This window comes from Ovis canadensis, chromosome 8 (genome assembly GCF_042477335.2).
Source record: "Ovis canadensis isolate MfBH-ARS-UI-01 breed Bighorn chromosome 8, ARS-UI_OviCan_v2, whole genome shotgun sequence".
NCBI lineage: Eukaryota > Metazoa > Chordata > Mammalia > Artiodactyla > Bovidae > Ovis > Ovis canadensis.
The window spans coordinates 60,057,790-60,081,809 of record NC_091252.1 but is presented as its reverse complement, the minus strand read 5'-3'; the positions used below and the strand labels follow the sequence as shown (position 1 = coordinate 60,081,809).

General features: G+C 39.7%; 1 protein-coding gene across 1 annotated transcript in view; it reads left to right on the top strand.

The window, feature by feature from the left end:
- The window catches only part of SPACA1 (sperm acrosome associated 1), a 31,810-nt gene extending 25,530 nt beyond the window's left edge, over positions 1–6,280 (top strand). The window contains exons 6-7 of the mRNA XM_069598898.1: positions 4,198–4,318; positions 6,056–6,280. Coding sequence (XP_069454999.1) covers positions 4,198–4,318; positions 6,056–6,212 — 278 coding nt within the window. The 3' untranslated portion in view covers positions 6,213–6,280. The remainder of the gene's footprint in view (positions 1–4,197; positions 4,319–6,055) is intronic.
- Positions 6,281–24,020: the final 17,740 nt, after the last annotated feature.

Sequence of the window (24,020 nt, the reverse complement as noted above, 5' to 3'; positions counted from 1 at the left end):
TAAGAGTGTGATGGTGTCTGGAAGTAGGGTTGTTGCAGGTATAGTTAATTCAGTTAAGACACGGTCTTACATACTAGAGAAGAGTGGGCTATTAATCCAGTTTAACTGGTGTCCTCATGACAAGAGGGAAATCTGGACACAGAAACCCAGAACATGAGAGAGGAGAACACATGGAGACTCAAGACACATGGGGAGAAGACAGCCATGTGAAGACAGACACAGAAACTGGAGTTACACTGTCACAAACTACGGGACATCTGGGGCTCCCAGAGCCTGGGAGAGTAAAGGAAGGATCCTTCCCAGAGCCACTGGCGGGAGCACGGCCTTACCAATGCCTGGTATTCAAACATTATCCTCCAAAACTGTGAGATAACATGTTTCTGTTGTTTCTAAGTCCCCTAGTTAGTGGTACTTTGTTATGGTGGCCTTCAAAAACTAATACAAGCATAAGCTTAGTTTTTCTAAAATGTAAGAGCATCAAAATTCAGTCTGTTTTTCATTAGAAAATTCCAACAGAAATAGAAACTATTTTTTATTAGACATAAAAGTACTCTAAGGGACCCTTGCAAAAAGACTACCATTAAAATGAACCAGAATCTTGATACCTCTCATTTTCCACCTCTCTTGACTAGTATTTCAGGGTAGTGGGTAAATGGAAAGAAATTTTGCATTTCTTCCCCTCAAGTTTTAATCCTAAAAGTTTTTTTTTTTTTCATTTGAGCTTAAAAATTCCACTGCTTCTATAAGTCTAAAATTATCAAAAGTTAAAAACTTTTAAATTTAACAATGTTAGAATATAAATATGATATAAATTGGCTTGCCTGGTGGCTCATTCAGTAGTCTGCCTGCAATGCAGGAACCCTAGGTTCAATTGCTGGGTTGAGAAGATGCCCTGGAGAAAGGAATGGCAACCCACTCCAGTACTCTTGCCTGGAGAATTCCATGGACAGAGGAGCCGGGTGGGCTACAGTCCATGGGGTCACAAAGAGTCAGACACGACTGAGTAACTAACTTTAACTTTTTAAAATTGTTTATCATACTTGGAAGTATTTAATGAGATTACTAAATTGAGTTTATAGCTCTTGAACTACTAATAAAAATGGAAAATTATACTTCATAGTGTTTAAATAATAGAAAGAAAATCAAGATGAATAAGCAGTTGAGATTGCCTGAATAGGAGACCAAGTCTGTTAGAGTGTTGTGTGTGTGTGTGTGCAGGCAATCATGTCCAACTCTTCATGACTCCATGTACAGTAGCCCACTGGGTTTCTCTGTCCATGGAATTCTCCAGGCAAGAATACTGGAGTGGGTTGCCATTTCCTTCTCCAGGGGATTTTCTTGACCCAGGGATCAAACTTGCGAATCTTGCATCTCCTGCATAGGCAGGCAGATTCTTTACTGCTAGTACCACCTGGGAAGCCCCTGTTAGAATGGTACTTATCAAAATTAAAATATTAAAACACATAAAACCTAGCTTTCACAAATCATTAAATCTCCTTGGATGTTGGTTTACTTATCTGTATAAAAATTGTATCAGATGATCTTTCTGGACCTTCCCCACATGAATCTTTAATGAGTCTATGATTTAGGGACCAGGAAGAGCCATAAGAAAGGTATATAATTCAAAAGTAAGTAATATTTGCTATAAATTGCATTTTTATCAGCTTACAATGTAGCAGTGTTACAATACATATGGTAGACTTGTTTTGTCTCCTTAATAAGGAATAGCAGACAGATATGGGAGAGAATGCTGATTTAAAAGTGGTATTTGGATATTAAAACATATACAAAAATTAGAGATGTGTTACAGTCCTAAATGTATTAATAAAAGCTAAAATAATCAAGCTTAAAAAAGAAAACATAGAAGAGTATCTGTATGATTCAGGACTAGACAAGGCTTCCCTTTTAGATATGACAAAAACCAGTCACCATAAAAGGAAATATTGATAAATTAGGCTTCATAAAACTTAAAACTTCATATTCCAAAAATGGTATTGGGAAAATTTGACAGCCACATGCAAAAGAATGAAAGAAGGTCACTGTCTTACACTGTACACAGAAATAAACTCAAAATGGATGAAAGTGTTGAACGTAAGACCTAAAATCATGAAATTCCTAGGAAAAAAACATAGGCGGTAACCTTATTGATATAGGTCTTAGCTATGTTTTTGTAAATTTAACTTCAGAGACAAGGGAAACAAAATCAAAAATAAACAATTGACTGCTTCAAACTAAAAAGCTTCTGCACAGCAAAGGAAACCATCATCAAAACAAAAAGACAGCTTACAGAATGGGAGGAGACATTTGTACATGGTATCTCTGATGAGGGGTTAATAGGCCAGAATGTATAAGGAACTCACAATAATCAACATTTTAAAAAAAAAACCTGATAAAAATCAGGCAGAGGATGTGAATAGATTTCCAAAGAAGACATACAGATGGTCAGCAGATGCATAAAAATATGATCAACATCACTAGTTGGGGAAATGCAAATCAAAACCACAGATACTACCTTATACCTATTAGAATGGTTGTTATCAAAAAAGACAAAAAATAACAAATGTTGGAGAGGATATGTAGAAAAGGGAACCCTTGTACACTGTTGGTACAGCCACTATGAAAAGCAGTATGGAGAGTCTTCAAAAAATGAAGAATAATACGACCACAGGAGACAGCTTTTCGGCTTCTGTATATTTATCTGAAGAACATAACACTAATTCAAAAAGACATATGCACCTCTGTGTTCTCTGAAGCATTATTTATAACAGCCAAGATATAGATATGTATTACACACACATACACAAAATAGAATACTGCTCAGCCAGAAAATGAATGAAATCCTGACATTTGCAACATGGATGGACCTGAAAGGTGTTACTGCTAAGTGAAGTAAAGTCAGATGGAGAAAGACAGATATAAAGGTTTCACTCGTATGTTGAATTTAAAAAAATAAACAGAATCACACTCCTGGATACAGAGAACCAGATTATTGGTTGCCAGAGGGGAAGAGGGTTTACAGTAGGTGAAATGGATGATGGGAAGAGGCAACTTTATGGTGATGGACAGTAACTAGACTTGTGGTGGGAATCACTGTATACAGATATCAAATTATAATACTGTACACCTGAAACTTACATTAAAACATTTAAAAATTTCAGCTTTTAAAAGGAATCACTAGAAAAATGAAAAGATAAAATCCATGAAAAAATTTAATAAACCATGTATAACAAGTATGATCAGTTTGGGAAAAGATCCTGTAATTTCTTAGAAAACTAAGCATACCTCTACTCTATGACCCAGCAGTTCCACTCATAGGTATTTATCCATAAGAAGTGGAAGTGTGTGTTCACAGAATGACTTGTATAAGAATGTTCATAGCAGTTTGTTTATAATAACCCCAAACTGAAACAGTGTGGGTGTCCATCAGGAGACTGAATAATTGAAGCATACTACCCAGTAATAAAAAAGAAAAAACTATTGATACATGCAACAATTATGGTTGAATCTCTAAAACATTATACTGAGTTAAAAAGCCTTACACAAAAGAAAGTATAATGAATGTTTCCATTCCTATGAAATTCTAGATCAGGCAGAACCAATCTATGTGGAAAAGAAAATCAGGACCGTAGTTGTGCCTGAAGGTTTGGGCAGGGATTAACTGGGAGGGGCTCAAGGAAACTTTCTGGGGTAGAGTAATAGTCTGTGTGTTTTTAGGGATTTGAATTACATATGTGTGTTTGCATTTTCCATAACTAAATAACATATTTAAGATTTTTGTTCAATTCAGAGTCTGTACATTTTACCTCAAAAGAAAAAATATAAACAAATGTTGAACTCTAGTTAATGATATTCTCTTGATTCTGTAAGAAGTGTGTAGACATTAGCAAATTATCTTGAAATGCGTCAAAAAAAATAAGGTGGATCAGTGGATTGATAGAAGCATGAATAGAAGGATAAAATGTTGATGGTAGTGTCTAGGTGGTGGAAATGCAGAATGTTTATTGTCAGATTCTTTGAACCTTTCTGCATGATTGTAAAGAACATTTCTAACGTGCAGAGAAAGTTCATTAACACGTTCCACTAATTCTCCCTGTATATTTCTAGAGTATTTTTCCAGATATAAAGTTCCCATTTAGATGTTCATTTCCTTTTTTTTCCCGGTAGTAATAATCATTACTATGTCTTTTTTTTCTCTAGAATTACAGATGAAAAGAGCAAGCCAACCAGACACTGATGCAGTCCTAGTTTTTGTGCTGACCATAGGAGTTATTATCTGCATATTTGTGATCTTTGTACTGATCTTCATAATTATAAACTGGTAGGTGAAGAACTGCAGCTAAACCATTACCCTTGATAAAAAAAATCTGCGTGTCTGCCCCTCCTTGTCCAGTGAATCTAAGGCCCTGTCCATTATGCTTCTCATGCAGGTTTCAAGACTGTCCAACTCTCTTCATCCCTCCTGAGATAATCCTGGTTCAAGCTACCTGATCTCATGACTTGATCCCCAGCCATGAGAAAACTTTTAAATGCAGTTTTCACAATTTTATGTAGTAGTTGTTAAAGCAAAAAGTTTATTGAATTAATATTTGTGTTGTCTAGTTGAAAATCAGTTCAGTTCAGTCGCTCAGTCGTGTCCGACTACTTGCAACCCCATGAATCACAGCACGCCAGGCCTCCCTGTCCATCACCAACTCCCGGAGTCCACCCAAACTCATGTCCATTGAGTCGGTGATGCCATCCAACCATCCCATCCTCTGTCGTCACCTTCTCCTCCAGCCCTCAGTCTTTCCCAGCATCAGGGTCTTTTCCAGTGAGTCAGCTCTTTGCATCAGGTGGCCAAAATATTGGAGTTTCAGCTTCAACATCAGTCCTTCCAATAAACACCCAGGATTGGTCTCTTTTAGGGTGGACTGGTTGGATCTCCTTGCAGTCCAAGGGACTCTCAACAGTTTTCTCCAACACCACAGTTCAAAAGCATCATTCTTCAGCACTCAGCTTTCCTTATAGTCCAACTCTCACATCCATATATAACCACTGGAAAAACCATAGCCTTGACTAGATGGACCTTTGTTGGCAAAGTTTCTGCTTTTGAATATGCTGTCCAGGTTGGTCATAACTTTCCTTCCAAGGTGTAAGCATCTTTTAATTTCATGGCTGCAATCACCATCTGCAGTGATTTTGGAGCCTAGGAAAACAAAGTCTGATACTGTTTCTACTGTTTCCCCATCTATTTCCCATGAAGTGATGGGACTGGATGCCATGATCTTAGTTTTCTGAATGTTGAGCTTTAAGCCAACTTTTTCACTCCCCTCTTTCACTTTCATCAAGAGGCTCTTTAGTTCTTCTTCACTTTCTGCCATAAGGGTGGTGTCATCTGCATATCTGAGGTTATTGATATTTCTCTCGGCAATCTTGATTCCAGCTTATGCTTCTTCCAGTCCAGTGTTTCTCATGATGTACTCTGCATAGAAGTTAAATAAGCAGGGTGACAATATACAGCCTTGATGTACTCCTTTTCCTATTTGGAACCAGTCTGTTGTTCCATGTCCAGTTCTAACTGTTGCTTCCTGACCTGCATACTAGTTGAAAATAATCACAACTTTAAAATGTGGTTATTATGAACTACTAGTTCAGCATTTGAGAGTATTTCTATAATACCTACATGAGTATCACCCCCTGGTATATCTGAGGGCTCATCTACTATCACAATGCAGCTGATGCACTGCAAAATAAAAATAAATCCTGACTAAGGAGGCACTTCTATGGGTTTCTTTGATGGCTTAGCAGTAAAGAATCCATCTGCCAATGCAGGAGAGCTGGGTTCAATTCCTGGGTGGGGAAGATCCCTCAGACAAGGAAATGACATGCCATTCCAGTATTCTTACCAGGGTTATCCCATGGACAGAGGAGCCTGGTGGGCTACAGTCCATGGGGTTGTGGAGTCAGACACGACTTAGCAACTGAACAACAACAACAAGGAGACACTTCTATATATAGAAAACTAAAGTTTTAGTTTTCATTTCAGAAAATTAAAAAAAACTTTTTTTTCTTCCAGGACGGCAGTCAAAGATTTCTGGGGGGCAAAGGCCTCAACAACTGAGATACAGTCTGAGCTGAGTTCAATGAGATACAAAGATTCAACTTCTCTTGACCAGTCACCAACAGATATACCTGGACATGAAGATGATGCTTTAAGTGAATGGAATGAATGATGCATGGATGATGTATAACAAACCAAAGGAGATCAGAGCATATCAGATTCATTATTATAAAAATAAAATATATAGTTAAATACTTTAACAGTATTGTAAGAGATTTATTGTAGTTTGAAGGTAATGCAATATGAGAAGGGGCTTTTTTAATCAGTGCATCTTGGTGGTACAGTTATCAAAATTTTTAAAATTTGTTCTCAACATTTACCATTTCAGATAATCACTTTATCTAGAGGTACATACACAAAATCTTTTAAATACATTTCTAATGACTTTGATCACTTCTAAAGTGATTTGCCAGTTCGGTCCTCAGCAAGAAAAAAAACCATATAGAAGATACCTTGCATGTTAGACCTTCTCCTCACTGGGAGCACTGGATTGAACTTGCTTAAAGCAAACCAAATTTTCACATCCCTGAAGGGCAGGAGACATGCAAAGCATCACTTTTAAGACATAATAATAATATGAAAATAACTGACACTAAGTGTCAGTAAGTGCTTAGCTACTATGTGCCAAGCATTGCTCAAAGCATTTTACATGTATTAAGCCATTTAACTATGATTGCATATAGAGAGTATATAAAGAAGAACTTGGAAGGAATTTGGGGATGGCTGAGTAAATGACAAGAATTTAACATGCCCTGTAATTTATAGAAACAGTGAATTAAGGAGTTTTGTATGGCTACTGATAAGTGCCTTTGTTGAGTTTGGCATGCAGGTGGTAACATCTCAAAATTACCTCAATGCCATCACTGTCTTCTTGTCATTAACCACTGCGGTGTCATTAACTGATACAGTTGTGATCAACTATCAACCAAGATACTAACACATTAGATAATTTGATTTGGTAGACTTCATCAGAAATTAATTTTCAGAGGCTATGATAGTAAGTACAAAATACACTTAATTTTTTGTCTAGGTGAATTGTATGTCAACTTTGTTGGAATTAATGGGGTTTGTTAATTGCACATCTGTGAGGAAGATGCTGTGAATGGACATTTATGGTAAATCTCCCTCTGGTAGCTTAAACGTAGGCTGTGTTGTGGAATTTTCCATGCTTTCTGTTATAACTCATTCGTATTTGAGAGAAGCAATGAAGAATTGGCTGGGAAATTATTTTGTTATCTGTTGTAGGAATTCCACTAGAGACTAAGTGAAAAGAAATTGTTTTCATAAAATCTTCCAAAAAGAATGGTTTTGTGTGTGGTGTGTGAGAGAGGCATTCCTCTTTCCCCCAGATAAGTATGAAAATAAATAAGCCTTACTATTTCTTATTCCTGACTACGTATGGTCATGTAACTTTAGCATAGATGGTAAACATTCTTCAATAGTAATTACTATCAGTTCTTATTTTCAAAACCATGAACAGCAGTCATTTCCAACTATACTTCAATGACTTATTAGTGTTCAGTCAGGTTAGGAGGTTTAGTTGTGAGTGCTATTTAGTGAATATTTCTGACTATCTGTTTTCCAGCCATGTGTGAGGGTAGTACCTCCTCAGACCCTTGTGACTAGGTGGGGTCACATGACTAGTCCTGGTCCATGAGTTATGAGCCCAAATTCTGAATGTCATTTTCAGTCTAGAACATTTCATTGTGGAAACATCCAGAGCTCACTTTTCTCTGCTAGAACAACTAGAAATGCTTACAAGGTGGCTGCTCTAACACCTTGGATCCCAGAGTGAAGACCATGCAGTGCAGGATCTCCAGTCAATGAACAGTAAATGTGTAGTGTAAAAGAGAAATAAACCATGTTATTTTTAAGCCACTAAGGGTTAGAGGCTGTTTGATATAGCAGCCTTAATAAGACTATCCTGAGGGACACGTGTTTTCTGAAAAATAGGTTTTCATGGTTGAATGAGTTGAAAACTTTCGTGCAAGACTTCCTATTGACATGCTGTATGTACACTGTGACTCTCCGAAGTGGAGATGTGGGTGTAACACCACTATAGATAGGACCCGTCACTTTCCTCTCCAGGTAGAGCAGGCCAGAGGTATCTTCTAGTCCTTATCTACTCCTAAATTCCAGGCATCTGTTACTTCTGGTCACCGAAATAACACAGACACACTCACACACACACACAGTCTTGAAGTTTGCATCTGGGTTCAGGAGGTAAAGAGAACCCAAGCAATTCCACACCAAAAAGAGGACTTCCTCTTGGACCCCAAAGCATTGGTCTGCATATGCAGCAGCTGGATTTTATGCAGCATTCAAATGACACCCTACTCACCAAAAGACTCCTTCCTTTGCCCTGTCAATTAGCTGACATTCATTGGGCTACTCCTATGGGCCAGATACTGTACTAGGCACTAGGAATACAGACTGTGCCCCCCAGGAAAGATAAGGTCCTTCTCTTTGAGTTGGTCAATTACCCAAGACAGCCATTAAAACTAACAACTAACTACAACTGAGATGAATATATTGAAAGAAACCTGCAAATTTCCGTGAAGCTGTAGTAAGAGAAATGACATTTAAAGGAGACATAAAGCCTCCATAGGAGTTGCCCTGTTTAATGCAGAAGGGAGCCTATGGAGAGGGAACAGTATTTGTGAAGCCTCTGAGTCAGAAAGTAACATGGCACATCTTGAAGAAGGGTTAACTGAGCTGAAGTGCACAGAAAGAGAAAACGAGTAGTGGGAGATGAGACTGGAGATGTACGCAGGAACAGGTGATTGTGTGTGTACAATACATATGAAAAAATGTAGCTCAGTGGCCTAAGCATACATATTAAGGGAGTCCATGTTGAAATTGGCACTCCTGATTTTTTTTTTCTGCTTATCACATTTGCCCATGCCTTCCTGGAATTCACTTATTATTGGCCTTTTGACAATGATTTTGGTGCTTTCCTAGATAGGGTAGTTTAATCATTAATCTGCATTCTTTTGAGTCCTACTGAAATGCAAGATGTCATTAATCAGGCCTTAATTCTTATCCATAATAGTTCCTAATTCACTCTCATACAACAATGACAGGGGCTGTTGGGCATAATTTGGGGCCAGCAGCAAATGATAAGGTGGTTGATAGACAGAGTAGGTTGCAGTTTTCTACCATTTTGAATATGTCATGGAATTACTCATCCTGTTTAAATGCATTTCAGTTTTATTCAGTTAACACAGGCATAATGTTTCAACTCAAAGTGGGTTTCTTCCCAGAGTGACTCTAATATAATCCATATATTCTCTGTTTCTGTCTTCTTGATCTCTTGAAAATTGATGTGCTTTTTGTTGTTGTTGTTGTTCCACTTTATATTTTAAATCTTCTCCAGTCATTTATGGTTATATTCTGGAAAACAATCTTTTTGGAATTCATAACCCATCACTGTTATGATCCACCATCTGTCTCAAAAAAACACAGAACCCATTTACATGGTTATTTAGACTTGGAGTTTTGTGCAGTTTTATTATCTGTGATCAAGTCATTTGTGTGATGGAAAACAGTTTGCCTTTGACAGCTTTCTGATTCTTGTTGAAAAGGGAACTAGGATATTGAATATCAAGGTTTTTTCTTTACCATTTAAAGGAAATAAATTGCAAGAAGGAACACATCTTTCTTTGATATTCAACTTCTACATTTTGTGAAAATACCCCATGCATTTGAATAAATGATAGGTATTCAGGTTTTTTTTCTTGTTAGGAAGAAAATTTAGGACTAAGCAACAATGATTTCAATCGTGTTCTTAGAGATATGTGTACTAGTTTATTATTTTTTGGTACCTGTCCATGTATTTATAAATATAGACCTTATTTGAAATAATAAGGGTCCCTAGGCTCTGTAGTGAGTATTTTCACCAAAAACAAAGTGCATTACTATCTCTGCTAAGTGAAACTTGCATGAGTAAAAGTTCAAAGGTAGTAATACAAACGTTCTCTTTATATGATGACAGTAGATATGTCCTTGAGGAGTGTTTTCATCACTTAGAGGAATTATGCTGAGCTACCAACAATGCCCACTGAGCTTCTTTTTCACTTGGATACTTTTTTTTTTTTTGGTGTGCACTATTTGTCGAGGACAATAGGAACATCACAGCTCCCTTCTCTGACAGATACGGTTTTAGGTATTCCTGAGATAAAACTCAAGGTGATTTTGGACCAACCGGTTGGGCATTGTGAGATTTGTATTATTTATGCAGCACCCCCAGGTAATACCAATAAAGTGCTTTACAAGGAAAAGAAATCATCTGACAGTAATGAAATCATGTTCTTCCAGAACAAACAATATACGACCCTAGAGGTAGTAGGGACAGAAAATAGTACAATACAAGCAATAGTCTTTTGTATACTCCAGGGGAAAGCAGCATGCAGCATACAGTTATTAGAGCGAGCAAGCTTCAGAAAGGGAGTGGATGTGCTGGGTTTCTTTGCAGCAGGAATAGGAGCTGCATTGATGTGCACAAGTGGGGAGCTCTGTGTGGGAGGATGACGTAGGGTGTTGGCCTGAAGTTACCAGTGCCTGAATCTGCTGTCTCAAGATGCCAGAGGCATTGGCAGGGCCAGAGGAAGGAGTTGGGGGGGTGGGGTGAGGGGGGCCAGGGACCGCAGGAAGGATGAGAAAGAGTTGCAAGCGGGTGCAGAGTTGTGGGGAGGCTGGAAGGTGAAGAGACGCCAAAGAAGAGTAGGAGAAACAGAGTCTGCACAGCAGGAAAGGAAAATGGACTTGGCAGTCACAGTTGGCAAAGACTGGAGTAGGGAACTGATGAGAAAGAGGCCAATGAGAAGGAGTTTGTGTAAATCAAGGCAGGACGTGATGAGTGTCTTGGCAGCAGAGAAAAATTAAAAAGAACAGACTTTAGGGGGAAAAAAGATTTTAAGTAAAGCTAGATATGAGGATATACAGGAAAAGAGAATGTGAATACAGAATCCAAGTTTAATTTCTTTCCATCGTTACCTTCCCTGTCACCTATCTGTGTCAATTAGCCCCTTCCCTCTTTTTCCATCAAAAATCTCCTTTGACTTCAGTAACCCTGCTTCCCATCTACCTCCCTGTCATCCTCTTTCTTAAGGCTTAATCCCTTAGTCTTCCTCATCTCTCTTTTGGATTCCTCTAATTGTATATCTCCAAGATGCTTACTCCTTGGAAGAAAAGTTATGACCAACCTAGACAGCATATTAAAAAGCAGAGATATTACTTTGCCGACAAAGGTCCATCTAGTCAAGGCTATGGTTTTTCCAGTAACCATGTACGGATGTGAGAGTTGGACTGTGAAGAAAGCTGAGTGCCGAAGAATTGATGCTTTTGAACTGTGATGTTGGAGAAGACTCTTGACCCTGGACTGCAAGGAGATCCAACCAGTCCATCCTAAAGGAGACCAGTCCTGGACGTTCATTGGAAGGACTGATGTTGAGGCTGAAGCTCCAATACTTTGGCCACCTCATGCAAAGAGTTGACTCATTGGGAAAGACCCTGATGCTGGGAGGGATTGGGGGCAGGAGGAGAAGGGGACGACAAAGGATGAGACGGCTAGGTGGCATCATTGACTCGATGCACATGAGTGTGAGTGAACTCCGGGAGTTGGTGATGGACAGGGAGGCCTGGCGTGCTGCGTTCCATGGGGTTGCAAAGAGTCTGACATGACTGAGCGACTGAACTGAACCTGAACAGATCCCCAAAGCTTTAATTCTGTATTTCTGCCTGTATGTTTGGATATTTCTTCATGGATGCACTGCTATTATCTTCAGAAACTGAAGCTTTCTTTATATGCATATTTTTGAAGTACCTCCTGTGTGATATCGCTGTCTTCCAGTCATGCAGCCTCAAAACCTCACCTCTACCTATCCAAATAATCTCCAAGGCCAGCAAATGTCTCCCTAGAATCAGTTCTTCCTTTTTGTCCAAGTTCAGATCCATCTTTCCTTGACTCCTCTAGGTGAATATCTCTCCCAGCTGTCTCTGGCCATTCAGTGCCCTTCAGACAGATTTTCTAATAAAATATTGATCCCTTTTTCATGTGAAGAATTTTACTTCACTTATTCAAGTGCTACCACAATCTGACCCAAAACTAAACTTCCAAACTCTATCTTTCATTCCTCCTGTATGTGCATCTTTAGCTTCAACAAGATCAATCCATCAACCCCTCTCCAAGCATGTCAATAGCCACATCTTTGTTCTTATTTTTCTGCCTCAAGGGGGAATTCTCATTCTCATTCTTCCTTGCATCTCTCATTTTCACTTTCCTTTAATCTAAATCTAAGCCAACCTTCAAACCATTCCATCATGAAGCTTCCCTTTTACTCAGTACAGGTTAAGCCACCATTATAAAGGGACTAAAGCGTTTAACAACTCAAATAAGAGATTCATTTTCCTCTCCTATGTAATAATCTAGAGGCTGGCAGGCAGTCTGGGATGACTTGGTGAGTCTTGTCTATGAGATAATTCAGAGATCGTCCATCCTGTTGCTTTATTCATTCACATGGCGAGAGCTTCAGTAGGAGCAAAAGGCACAATTTCAGACCACGGTTAAGGCAAAAGAGAAAACTCAGGATAAAGCAGCTTCTTTTGAAGAGTGTGACTTGGAAGTTGCACACACCATTTACCACTTACATCTTATTGGATGCCCTTAGTCACATGACTGCACTTAGCTGCAAGGGAGGCTGGGAGTCTGATCCCAGCTAAAGTTCAGAATTGCATTTCTAATGGAAGAAGGCCGAATACTGTGGGAGGTGCCAAGAGTGTTAGGGGTGATGGGAGGAAGAATTAGCTTGCTGTGCTGCAACCACCAACCCCACAAGGAGCTCTACTGCCTCTCATCCTCTGCACTAATCTGCTTACATTGAATTTATGCTCTTTATTTCTTCTTTTACATTTTTCTTGCCAGTCCACCTAAAGTATAAGCTTTTGATGACTCCAACTGCATGATATAATCTTTGTGGCTATGTACCTAACCCAGTACTTGGTACACAGTGAGTATGTAAAAATGATCATTCCAAAAAATTAGAGTGACGATGAGGCCTTTCAAATCTCAACATGATTAGAATTTATGATGCAATCTGAGAGAGGAGAATTTATTCTGAATGGTACATTAAGACTTTTTGGTAGGAAGAATATTACAAACTCCAAAAGAACTGAAAGACTGAGTGTACTGCTACTCTCTAGAGTGGAATATTCTCACATAATGAGGCTTAAAATGGGAAATGGTCTTACTCAAAATCTTTGTGTGCTTCTCAGTTTCCCTGTATTCACAGGGGAAGCTTTCCTACATGCTCAGCAAGAGCAAACATAATGCATTCTTTTGGCTGCCATGTCCAAAGTCTCCATGGGATGGTCTGTTTAATGGCTGTCTTTACAAAGTAGAGATGGCTCCTTCTCTCTTTCCTACCCAACCAGCGGCAGAACCAGGGCAAGACTTGGTATAGGTTGGAGGCGGGGGATCCAGTGGAACTTTTAGGTTCTCGTAAACTTCACAGTCTCATCAGTTCTGTGCTATGAATAGTAGAAGACTTCTGAGATATGCAAATATAGCTTCCCTTATCTGCCCCCTCATACTAGTATGTTGCCTCTAATTGCTGCTTTCACAGAAACTCTAGAGCTATTACACTCAGATAAGTAAGGTATTAGAGGCTTTCCAAATGCAATGGATGGGAGGATAATGGGACAGCAAACATCTGATTGTATTCAAGTTTTACCTTCAGCATCATTTGGCTAACCTTGCTGCTTTCATGTGCTACTGCTACTGCTAAGTTGCTTCAGTCGTGTCTGACTCTGTGCGATGCCATAGACAGCAGCCCACCAGGCTCCCCCATCCCTGGGATTCTCCAGGCAAGAACACTGGAGTGGGTTGCCATTTCCTTCTCCAATGCGTGAAAGTGAAGTCGCTCAGTCATGTCTGACTCTTAGCGACCCCATGGACTGCAGCCTACCAGGCTCCTCCATCCATGGAATTTTCCAGGCAAGAGTACTGGAGTGGGGTGCCATTGCCTTCTCTGTCCTTTCATGTGAGTAGAGTGCTAATCACCATACCTGAGGAGTTTACACCCAGACTCATGATCTCATCCAGTCCTTATAAGTACTAGGTGAGGTCGGTATTAGTTTCCTTTTAAAGATGAGAAAGCTAAGGCTTAGAGGAGGTTAAAGAACTTACCTAATACTATGTGAGTGTTAAGGGATATAGTGTCAGACTTTATTTTTTGGGGCTCCAAAATCACTGCAGATGGTGACTGCAGCCATGAAATTAAAAGATGCTTACTCCTTGCAAGAAAAGTTATGACCAACCTAGATAGCATATTCAAAAGCAGAGACATTACTTTGCTGACTAAGGTCCATCTAGTCAAGGCTATGGTTTTTCCTGTGGTCATGTATGGATGTGAGAGTTGGACTGTGAAGAAGGCTGAGCACCGAAGAATTGATGCGTTTGAACTGTGGTGTTGGAGAAGACTCTTGAGAGTCCCTTGTCTGCCAGGAGATGCAACCAGTCCATTCTGAAGGAGATCAGCCCTGGGATTTCTTTGGAAGGAATGATGCTAAAGCTGAAGCTCTAGTACTTTGGCCACCTCATGTGAAAAGTTGACTCATTGGAAAAGCCTCTGATGCTGGGAGGGATTAGGGGCAGGAGGAGAAGGGGACGACAGAGGATGAGATGGCTGGATGGCATCACTGACTCTATGGACATGAGTCTGAGTGAACTCCGGGATTTGGTGATGGACAGGGAGGCTTGGCATGCTGGAATTCATGGGGTCGCAAAGAGTCAGACACGACTGAGTGACTGAACTGAACTGAACTGAACTGAAGGGATATATTTTTAACTCTGGTTTTGCTGATCTCAAACCCAGCTCCCTTCCTACTACTTTATGGGAATGCTACATTAAAGATGGCAATAAGATAAGCAGACAATCTAGATACGAATCAGGGTGATGTTTCAAAAAAGAAAGACAAAATTTAATAGAGAAACCCATGAAAATGAATGAGATTATGCAGCCAATGGTACCTTTAAGTTAGAAATTGGATGAGACCTCACAGAAGCCATGCTGTAGTATTTTAACACAAATGGGGTTTTCCATCACTTCAAAAAGCTAAAGGTCACGACTCCAGATGATAAATTGTTAGAGACAAATTTCAGACAGACACATTGACTCTGTTAGCTATCATAAAAGGTAAGACAAGAAAGTTAAAGTGGCCAGGGGAGTGGGATGAAGGCAGGAGGATTTCAGAAAAAAGAGGAAAGGAATTACATGTGAATAGTCAGGAGGCTGTCATCTTGTTAGCCAGGGACTAGGTCAGGATGCAAAACCCTGCAGTGAAAAGACAGAGTGTGTGTGAAAGGAGTCACATGACTCGAAAGAAGTGACCCTCTCAACAAGGAAAATAGAACTTAGGAGAATGGGAAGAGAACTATAGATGGCCAAGAAGCCATTGACATCAATTACAAGCACACCACACTGAATGAAATGGGCGAAACCGAATTCCAGCCTGGTTCCATAACGGAGTGAAAGAAACATGAGGTACAGAGATAATCATTGACTAATGTAGAGTGCGTGTTTGTGTGCTCAGTTGCGACTGACTTAGCAATCCCACGGATGTAGCCCGTCAGGCTTCTCTGTCCCTGGGATTTTCCAGGCCCAAGAGTACTGGAGTGGGTTGCCATGCCCTCCTCCAGGGGATCAGCCCAACCCAGGGATCAAGCCCATGTCTCCTGGGCATTGGCAGAAGGATTCTTTACCCCTGAACCACCTGGGAAGCCCTAATAATGTAAAGGCTTCTGGCAAATGGAGGGGTCAGAAGAGGCTGGGTAATGAAAGAAGCTTTTGAGTAAGAATTTTAAACACAAGACCCTGGCTTTGAGTGGTGCTGACTTTATCGAGAAGACGCGACCAGCTCCCAGTTTTCCTGCAGCGTGCATGGGAGTACACAAGAACCTTCTACTGTGTGATTAAAGATGGCTGAATGTGTGCTTCAATTTTTTTTCACTAGGAAAAAAAAAAGCACCTTCATGTTATTAAATTATTTATTAACTTATTGATATAATTCCATTCTGTGTCAGGAATACTATATTATTCTGGTCCCAAGGATCTTTCACAAGGATTTTTCTTTCCAGAAAGGAAAATGCTAGGGAAAATACAGCCATCAACATTTGTTTTTGTTTTTGGAAAATTTGATAGGATCAGCTGCCTTTTGTCTTAACAATGGAGATGATAACCTTTATGGTAATGTCAACGATATATTTCCTGTGCCTCATTTTACAGGGTGCTTGCTATACCTGAGAATGGATATTCTTTAACAGGAGTGGGGATAAAAATCTGAAACTTCTACTAGAGACAGATATGAGTTCAACTTTAAGAGAAAATTGTCCTTTTTTTGTATTAGAAAAGTATCTATTTTAGGTCTATGAGCAAGATAGATGAGCAAAAAAAATTGTTTTATTTTTTTGAGTGGTAAAAGTCAGGGGGCTGAGTTGCATATCCCAATGACAAGTCTCTCCCTTTAGGAGAGGAATTATATCCCAGCAGACACTGCTCTGAGCCTGGGAGTGAGAGGAAGCCTCTGGATTGGGTGAAAAAGGGTCAGGTTGGCACTGGCACTTGGAGAGAGGTCATGGCCTAAGGAGAGAGACACCAACAAAGGTTTCTAGAGGGTCATAATATAGACCCCTGGAGGGTATGTGTGTGTGCTCAGTCATTTCCAACTCTGCAACCCTATGGTCAATAGCCCACCAGGCTCCTCTGTCTGTGGAATTTCCCAGGCAAGACTACTGGAGTGGTTTGCCGTTTCCTACTCCAGGAGATTTTCCTGACCCAGGGATTGAACCAAAGTCTCTCATGTCTCCTGCATTGGCAGGCAGTTTCTTTACCACTAATACCACCTGGGAAGCTCTTTATCAGCATTAAGATTGGGCTTAAACATGATTGTCTGGTTGAAATCATGCTTTGGAAAACTGAGGGATAGATCTGTGGTAAGGTATAAGCCAGGACAGATGTGTAGAACTTGCAAGCATTCCTTGTAGGTTCTAGAAATAATCAGTGAGGGAAGCCTTGTAAAGGGCTGGACTTCTGCAGTCAAGTGGATTGGGAATGGAGCTATGGCTGTTCAGGCCCCAGAAAGGAATGCCATCGAGGGCACTCAGAGGGATAGAAGACAACTGCATTAAACATTTGACCCCCCCCCCCAAAAAAAAGCCCCCAGACTTTCCCCTCTGTAATAATTTTACACATAAATATCAACTCTATTCATCAATTAAATAAATTCAGATAAATATTTGTTCCCATTGATTGGGTCACCCAGTGCCTTGAGCAGCTCATTTCCCATTCTTTTTCTTTATTCTGCATTGTTCAAACCAAAAGGCTCATCCAGGCATTGTCTGGAGTCAATCATCTCCTTTCTGCAGGCTAGAGCACCTTCTCCTGGAAATGATGGGTTTCCCTGAGGCCAAAACAGACACCAGCAAGGCTGGGGTCTCCCAAACCAGGTTCCCCATTTATGGTGTAGGGTACATGCATGCTCAGTCATGTCCGACTATTTGAGACTGCATGGACTGTAGCCAGTCAGTCTCCTCTGTCTGTGGGATTCTCCAGGCAGGAATACTGGAGTGTGTTGCCATGCTGTCCTCAAGGGGAGCTTCCTGACCCAGGGATTGAACTCTCCTCTCCTGTGTCTCTTGCATAGGCAAGCAGATTCTTTACTACTGAGCCACCTGGGAAGCCCTTCCTCTTTCTATCCTTTGCCGTTTTGTCAACATCCTAGAGGACAATCAGACATGATCAACCAAGGAAATTAGTGTGAGAGACATATAATGCAGGGGAGATAGTATGAGAAATTGTGGCAATTTTAACCACTAATCCGTCACTTAGCAGTCATGACCCTTCATGGGCATGTGGGTAAACTTTTGTAAAAGATAAAGCTTTCTTGGTGACCTAATTCTTGGGAAATTTTACTGACCAGATGGCATCTTTCATGCAATGCTCTAGTTCAAGGGCAACTCAAAAAAGAAAAATCTTCTAAAAGAATTGTCAGCCAAAAATGTCACCATGTTTTGTCTTGATATCCCAGTTTCTCAGTCTGTTACCAAAAGGGTCCAGCAGAGGAGGGCTGTCTGAGTTACGGAAGTCAGGATCTTCTTTCTTTGTGATCATCTGTGGATGGGTTCCTCACTGTGCTTTGGAGAAATTTATTTCCTAAATTTTACCCACCAGTGGGACAAGAAATCTAGAAAAGAAGACAGTTATTCTAAAGCAATTATTTGGGATCAGCTGAAAGAACAAGATAATGAAAGGAAAGTCATTATGGAAATATCAGGTATTCCAATAAATTTGAGATTAACAAAAATTTATCTTGGGGAAAGAGGCGGTCTCAAAGTTTTTTACAGAAATTTGCTTCCTATGCTATTATTTCCATTGCTGCTGCTGTTGCCTTTAGCATTTCCTGTTCTGTTTTGATAATAGAAAATAACAGGCTTCTGAAACCTTATAACATTTATCAACAGAAATGACATGGGATTTGAGGTTAGAGAGACATGGAAAGATATTATGTTTCTGCCACTTATTTTTTGTGTGACCTTGGGGAAGTTATGTACACTCTCCAAGCTTATAATTATCTATAATTAGACCTACCTCACTGGGTTTTAAGAGAAGTAAAAGAGACTCAAGTATAGATCAGTTAATATGCTGTCTGGAACATATTAGACACAATAAATGGTAGCTGTCATTATTACTACTATTACAATTTTTGTAACTAGGGCAGCACAAATCCCACACTCACAAAATTAGAACAGCAGACATACAGCATAATAAAATCTTAGAGTCAGATTTGTAAGTTAGTGATTTTATTTGCAAGTTTCTAAGGAATACCAGAATTTCCAAGACATTACACAATATTCATATTCACAACACAACTTTCGACTACAGACGAACGAAAGAGTGGGAGGTGGCAGCCCCCAAACCCCAGGAGCTGGCCTGATATTCACAACTAGGCTATGGCATTCAGTATAAACAACTTCATAGAAAACCATCTTCAGACAAAAACATGGACATTGTCCAAACCACAAAAATGATCAAACATCCCCCTATTCTGTAAAGCATGAGTGATTGTTGACACTTTACCAATCACGATGTTAGCTTTGCTTCATTTTTTCTCACTTTTAACAATTATTTTAGGTACCCAGTTCTCAAATTACTCCTACTTCCTGCTTCCTGACCACATTCAATCCAAAGAAAATCCCCATTTCTTCTTAACCTCCTTCAATTCTTGAATATACTTTATCTCCCTTTGAAGTTTGCAGATACTGATCTGCTATTTATGACACATTGTTACTGTAGATAAGCCTCTGGGGTCAAGTGGATTATTTCTTAATTATTTAAAGGAGTTTTACAGATCAGATGATAATTTAAGTATTTAAAGTATTTATTTATTTTTGACCATGCTGCACATCATGTAGGATCTTTATTCCCCAACCTGGATTGAAACCATGTCTCCTGCGGTGAAATCAAGGAGTCTTAACCACTAGACCACCAGGTAATTTCCATCAACTGGATTATTTCTGCTTCTGGAAACTTATTTTTCTACTTGGGATAAATTTAACGTTAGTTTGTTGTTCTTTTTTGTAATTTTAAAAATTTGTTTATTTTTAACTGGAAGATAATTTATTTAATTGGAAGATTATTGCTTTACAATGTTGTGTTGGTTTCTGCCATATATCAACATGAATCAGCCATAGGTATATGTATGTTGTTATTCATGAAGATCAGTAATCTTATCAGGATACAACTTGGTATTGATTGTGCTACATTATCTTTTCTGGGTTGAGGTTTTCCTCTCAACCTGTAGATTCAGTTCTGTCAGTTTCTCCAGAAGAGTTTTCTTCTATTGTACTTGAATGCTTTTGCCTGTGTTGTGTGTTCTGTTTCTTGTGTATATTGGATCCCCTCAGCTGGGCACTTTGGCTCTTATGTCTCTTGATCTCTGTCAGTCACATTACCTGCTTTTTTTGTAGTCAATCCCCAGCTTCCAAATCTTGCTCTTGTGATTACAAAATCCTTGGATGAGGCTTTCCAAAGTGACACGTTTTTAGTTCATATGTATTTTGCCAGTGACCTGAGAAAGTCTGTGTTATCTCTCAAGCTCCTTATTTATTTTGATCCCGATTTTATAATATTTTGCAGATATTTCATAGTATGTGATATGGGATTGTTGCCCCCATACTCATATCCTTTTTGTTATTTTGGAAAAGTTTCTAAAGAAAAAAATGTCATCTTTCACTAAAAGCTTCAGAATTGTCTTAACAGTTGTTATACATAGTCCTGGCACAATGATGATGTGGTTGACAATGATAGTTTTCTCCTTGATGCCTGTTTCATGCCCCTACTTTGTATAGAAGTCATGTGACTCAGGGGATGATGTCAGTTTCAGAGTGTGATGGCATAATTCCTGAGTAAGAGATTGGTTCAAGATTGGGCATGTGACAGCGAGATGATGTTTGCAAAACTTCTGGAAAATATCTTTTCTATCTTAAGAGAGAACACAGGAAAAGGACAGATTTTTGTTCCTCTATTACTACTCTGCCTTTTCATACTGTTGGCAAAGTGGTACAGGGCCGTCCCCATCACTTCATGGCAAATAGATAGGGAGTAATGGAAACAATCGGAGAAGGCAACAACTCACTCCAGTACTCTTGCCTGGAAAATCCCATGGATGGAGGAGCCTGGTAGGCTGCAGTCCATGGGGTCGCGAAGTCGGACACCACTGAGCGACTTCACTTTCACTTTTCACTTTCATGTATTGGAGAAGGAAATGGCAACCCACTCCAGTGTTCTTGCCTGGAGAATCCCAGGGACGGGGGAGCCTGGTGGGCTGCCGTCTACTGGGTCGCACAGAGTTGGACACGACTGAAGCGACTTAGCAGCAGTAGCAGCAGCAATGGAAACAATGACAGACTATTTCCTTGGGCCCCAAATCACTGCAGACAGTGAATGAAGCCATGAAATTAAAAGATGCTTGTTCCTTGGAAGAAAAGTTATGGCAAACTTAGACAGCATATTAAAAAGCAGACACATCACTTTGCCAACAAAGGTCCGTCTAGTCAAAGCTATGGGTTTTCCAGTAGTCATGTATGGATGTGAGAGTTGGACCGTAAGGAAAGCTGAGAGCTGAAGAACTGATGCTTTTGAACTGTGGTGTTGGAGAAGACTCTTGAGAGTCCCTTGGACTGCAAGGAGATCAACCCTAATCAATCCTAAAGGAAATCAACCTTGAATATTCATTGGAAGGACTGATGCTGAAGCTGAAGCTCCAGTAATTTGGTCACTTGATGTGAAGAGATGATTCACTGGAAAAAAAAACCCTGAGGCTGGGAAAGATTGAGAGCAGGAGGAGAAGAGGGTGACAGAAGACAAGATGGCTGGAGGGCATCACTGACTCAATGGACATGAGTTTGAGCAAGCTCCGGGAGATGGTGAAGGACAGGGAGACCTCGTGTGTTGCAGTCCATGGAGGCACAAAAAGTCAGACATGACTGAGAGACTGAACAACAAATTACCCTGCATAGATTTAAGGTCCAGAAGTGATGCAGCCACTTTGATTTCACCTTAAGGATGGGACACTTAGCACCACACAGAATATTCAGAGACAGAACCCTAAGGCCAAAGAAACTGGATCAACTAAATTATACTATTTCTTAAGTTACCCTATCTGTGGACTTCTGTATTCCAGCCAATGCCAACATAGTTCCTCATTGTTTAAACATGTTGAGTTTTTTGGCACTTCCAGATTGAAACCATCCTACCTACAAATGTGGCAATGGGGTTCTTGTTCTACCTCAGCTGGGCAAGCAATGTGTGACTGGTGTTTCAACAGCAGAGGAAGTTCACTGAAAAATGTGTCAAAATATTTCAGGTACCAACAAGGCAACCAATGCCAAGCTCACCTTGGATACCTTGGGCTATGGGATGTGCACTGAAATGCCCCAGTGAAATTTTTGTATTTCCTTTCATTGTAACAATTGTAGGCAAAGTAATCATGATCAAAGCCCTTGTTGGCTCCGTCTCTGTGATTTTTAATAATGGCTGTGATTTTCTGTGTAAGAAAAGTAAAACTTCCAGAGGCAAAGCTTACAGATTAAAGTACAAAGCGACCTACTGAATAGAGTTCTTGCTCTCTTGGAAATCTTCAAAGGAAGTGATGGTGTGCAATAGAGATATTTAGGAACCACAGAAGAGTTGGAGAGTGATAGAATGGACCACCTATGGCTGAAACGGGGTCTTTATCATAATCCATTCCTTTTCATGACTGCTAACCTTATACTGGGGATAATTTTGCTTCGATGAAAAGAATTTAAAATAAAGGTGATTGTTTTTCCCATGATGAAAAGAAAAAAACTCTCTTGTAGTTCTACCCCTGAATTTTGGAATCAACTAGCTCTATTTTGTATTTAATTATTAATTATTTTGTTCAATAGCCATCTATTGAGCACTATTTGCTTGTTACATTGCCAGACATTAAGGCATTCAGGGAAAGTAGAGACAAGAATACATACCGATGACTAAGGAGATTTCTCTGTCTCTGAGAAGCACCCCTTCTCTGAAGACACCTTCACAGAGAAAAAAAAACTCTTTAGAAGGTAGTAAAAGCCATAAAATAATCAGAATCCATTGGTGAAAATAGTCACTAATCTACTGCCAACTAAATTATGTTAATATGTTAATTGTTCACAGTTCCCATCCTAAGTAAATCTTTTTTTATTTTTTGTGAAATGAGCTTCTTGCTTGCCATGTTTTAATTCTTAGCAATGCTGAATAATGAAGAAGAATTTTGAAGAAAACCATCTCGAGTAATAAGATGCAGAGAGCCACTTCCTCAGCCCAGGTATGCTGAAAGACAGACAGAGACATTTGCATTCATTTTAGCAAATGGAAATCAAAGTGAGTATGAGTTACACTTTATAATGACAGATATTTTCAACTAGACTGAGTTTTCTATTGCAAAGCTTTGCTCAATCCCTTAGATAAACTTGGAGGTTACAGTCATTTCTTCAGGTTATTCAAATGCTAGTCATTAAATTAAGGCTGCAATGTATTCAAACATCAGGGAACCAAAGGTGTTCACTCTGCTTCAAAAGATGCCTGACTTATATTCAGGAAATAGCTCATCATATCTAGTTCATATTTATGCATGCAGTTTGGGACTTTCTTTGACAGGTTAGAATATATCTTCAAACTCTATTATCCTGAGCACAAGTGACTCTTAGAATGGAATTTACAGGGCAAGGATTATTATATGTCTGGCTTTTGGATTATTTTTATCTTAGAAATGAACACAGCTCTCCCTCTCATGATTAGCAATGTACATAAAGCACTAATGTTCTGGAGATGAATTAGCATATCTCTTGGTAACATCTTATAATGGTAACTGCCATCCAGGGCAATGGATTCATCAATAAGTGATTTGTGGGAATTTTACCTTGGAGAAATAGTCAGAACTGTCACTCACAAGTCACAATGCCAAGACTTTTTAGACGATGATTATACGCTGTTACAAAATTTTCAAACCCAGCCCCAGGTTTTCCCATTGAAAATGAAAAACTTCAAAAGGAACGTAGGATTAAAGCTCAGGATAACACAAGAATATTTTCGTGGGAGTGATGAATTTGCCTTCTTTGTGGCTAGACTTCCCAGGTGGCACTAGTGGTAAAGAACCTGCCTGCCAATGCAGGAGACATAAGAGATGCAGGTTGGATCCCTGGGTCTGGAAGGTCCCTTGGAGAAGGGCATAGCAACTCACTCCAGTATTCTTGCCTGGAGAATCCCATGAACAGGGAGCCCGGTGGGCTACAGTCTATGGGGTCGCAAAGAGTCCAACATGACTGAGGGGACAGCACACAGGCATGCTCTTGACT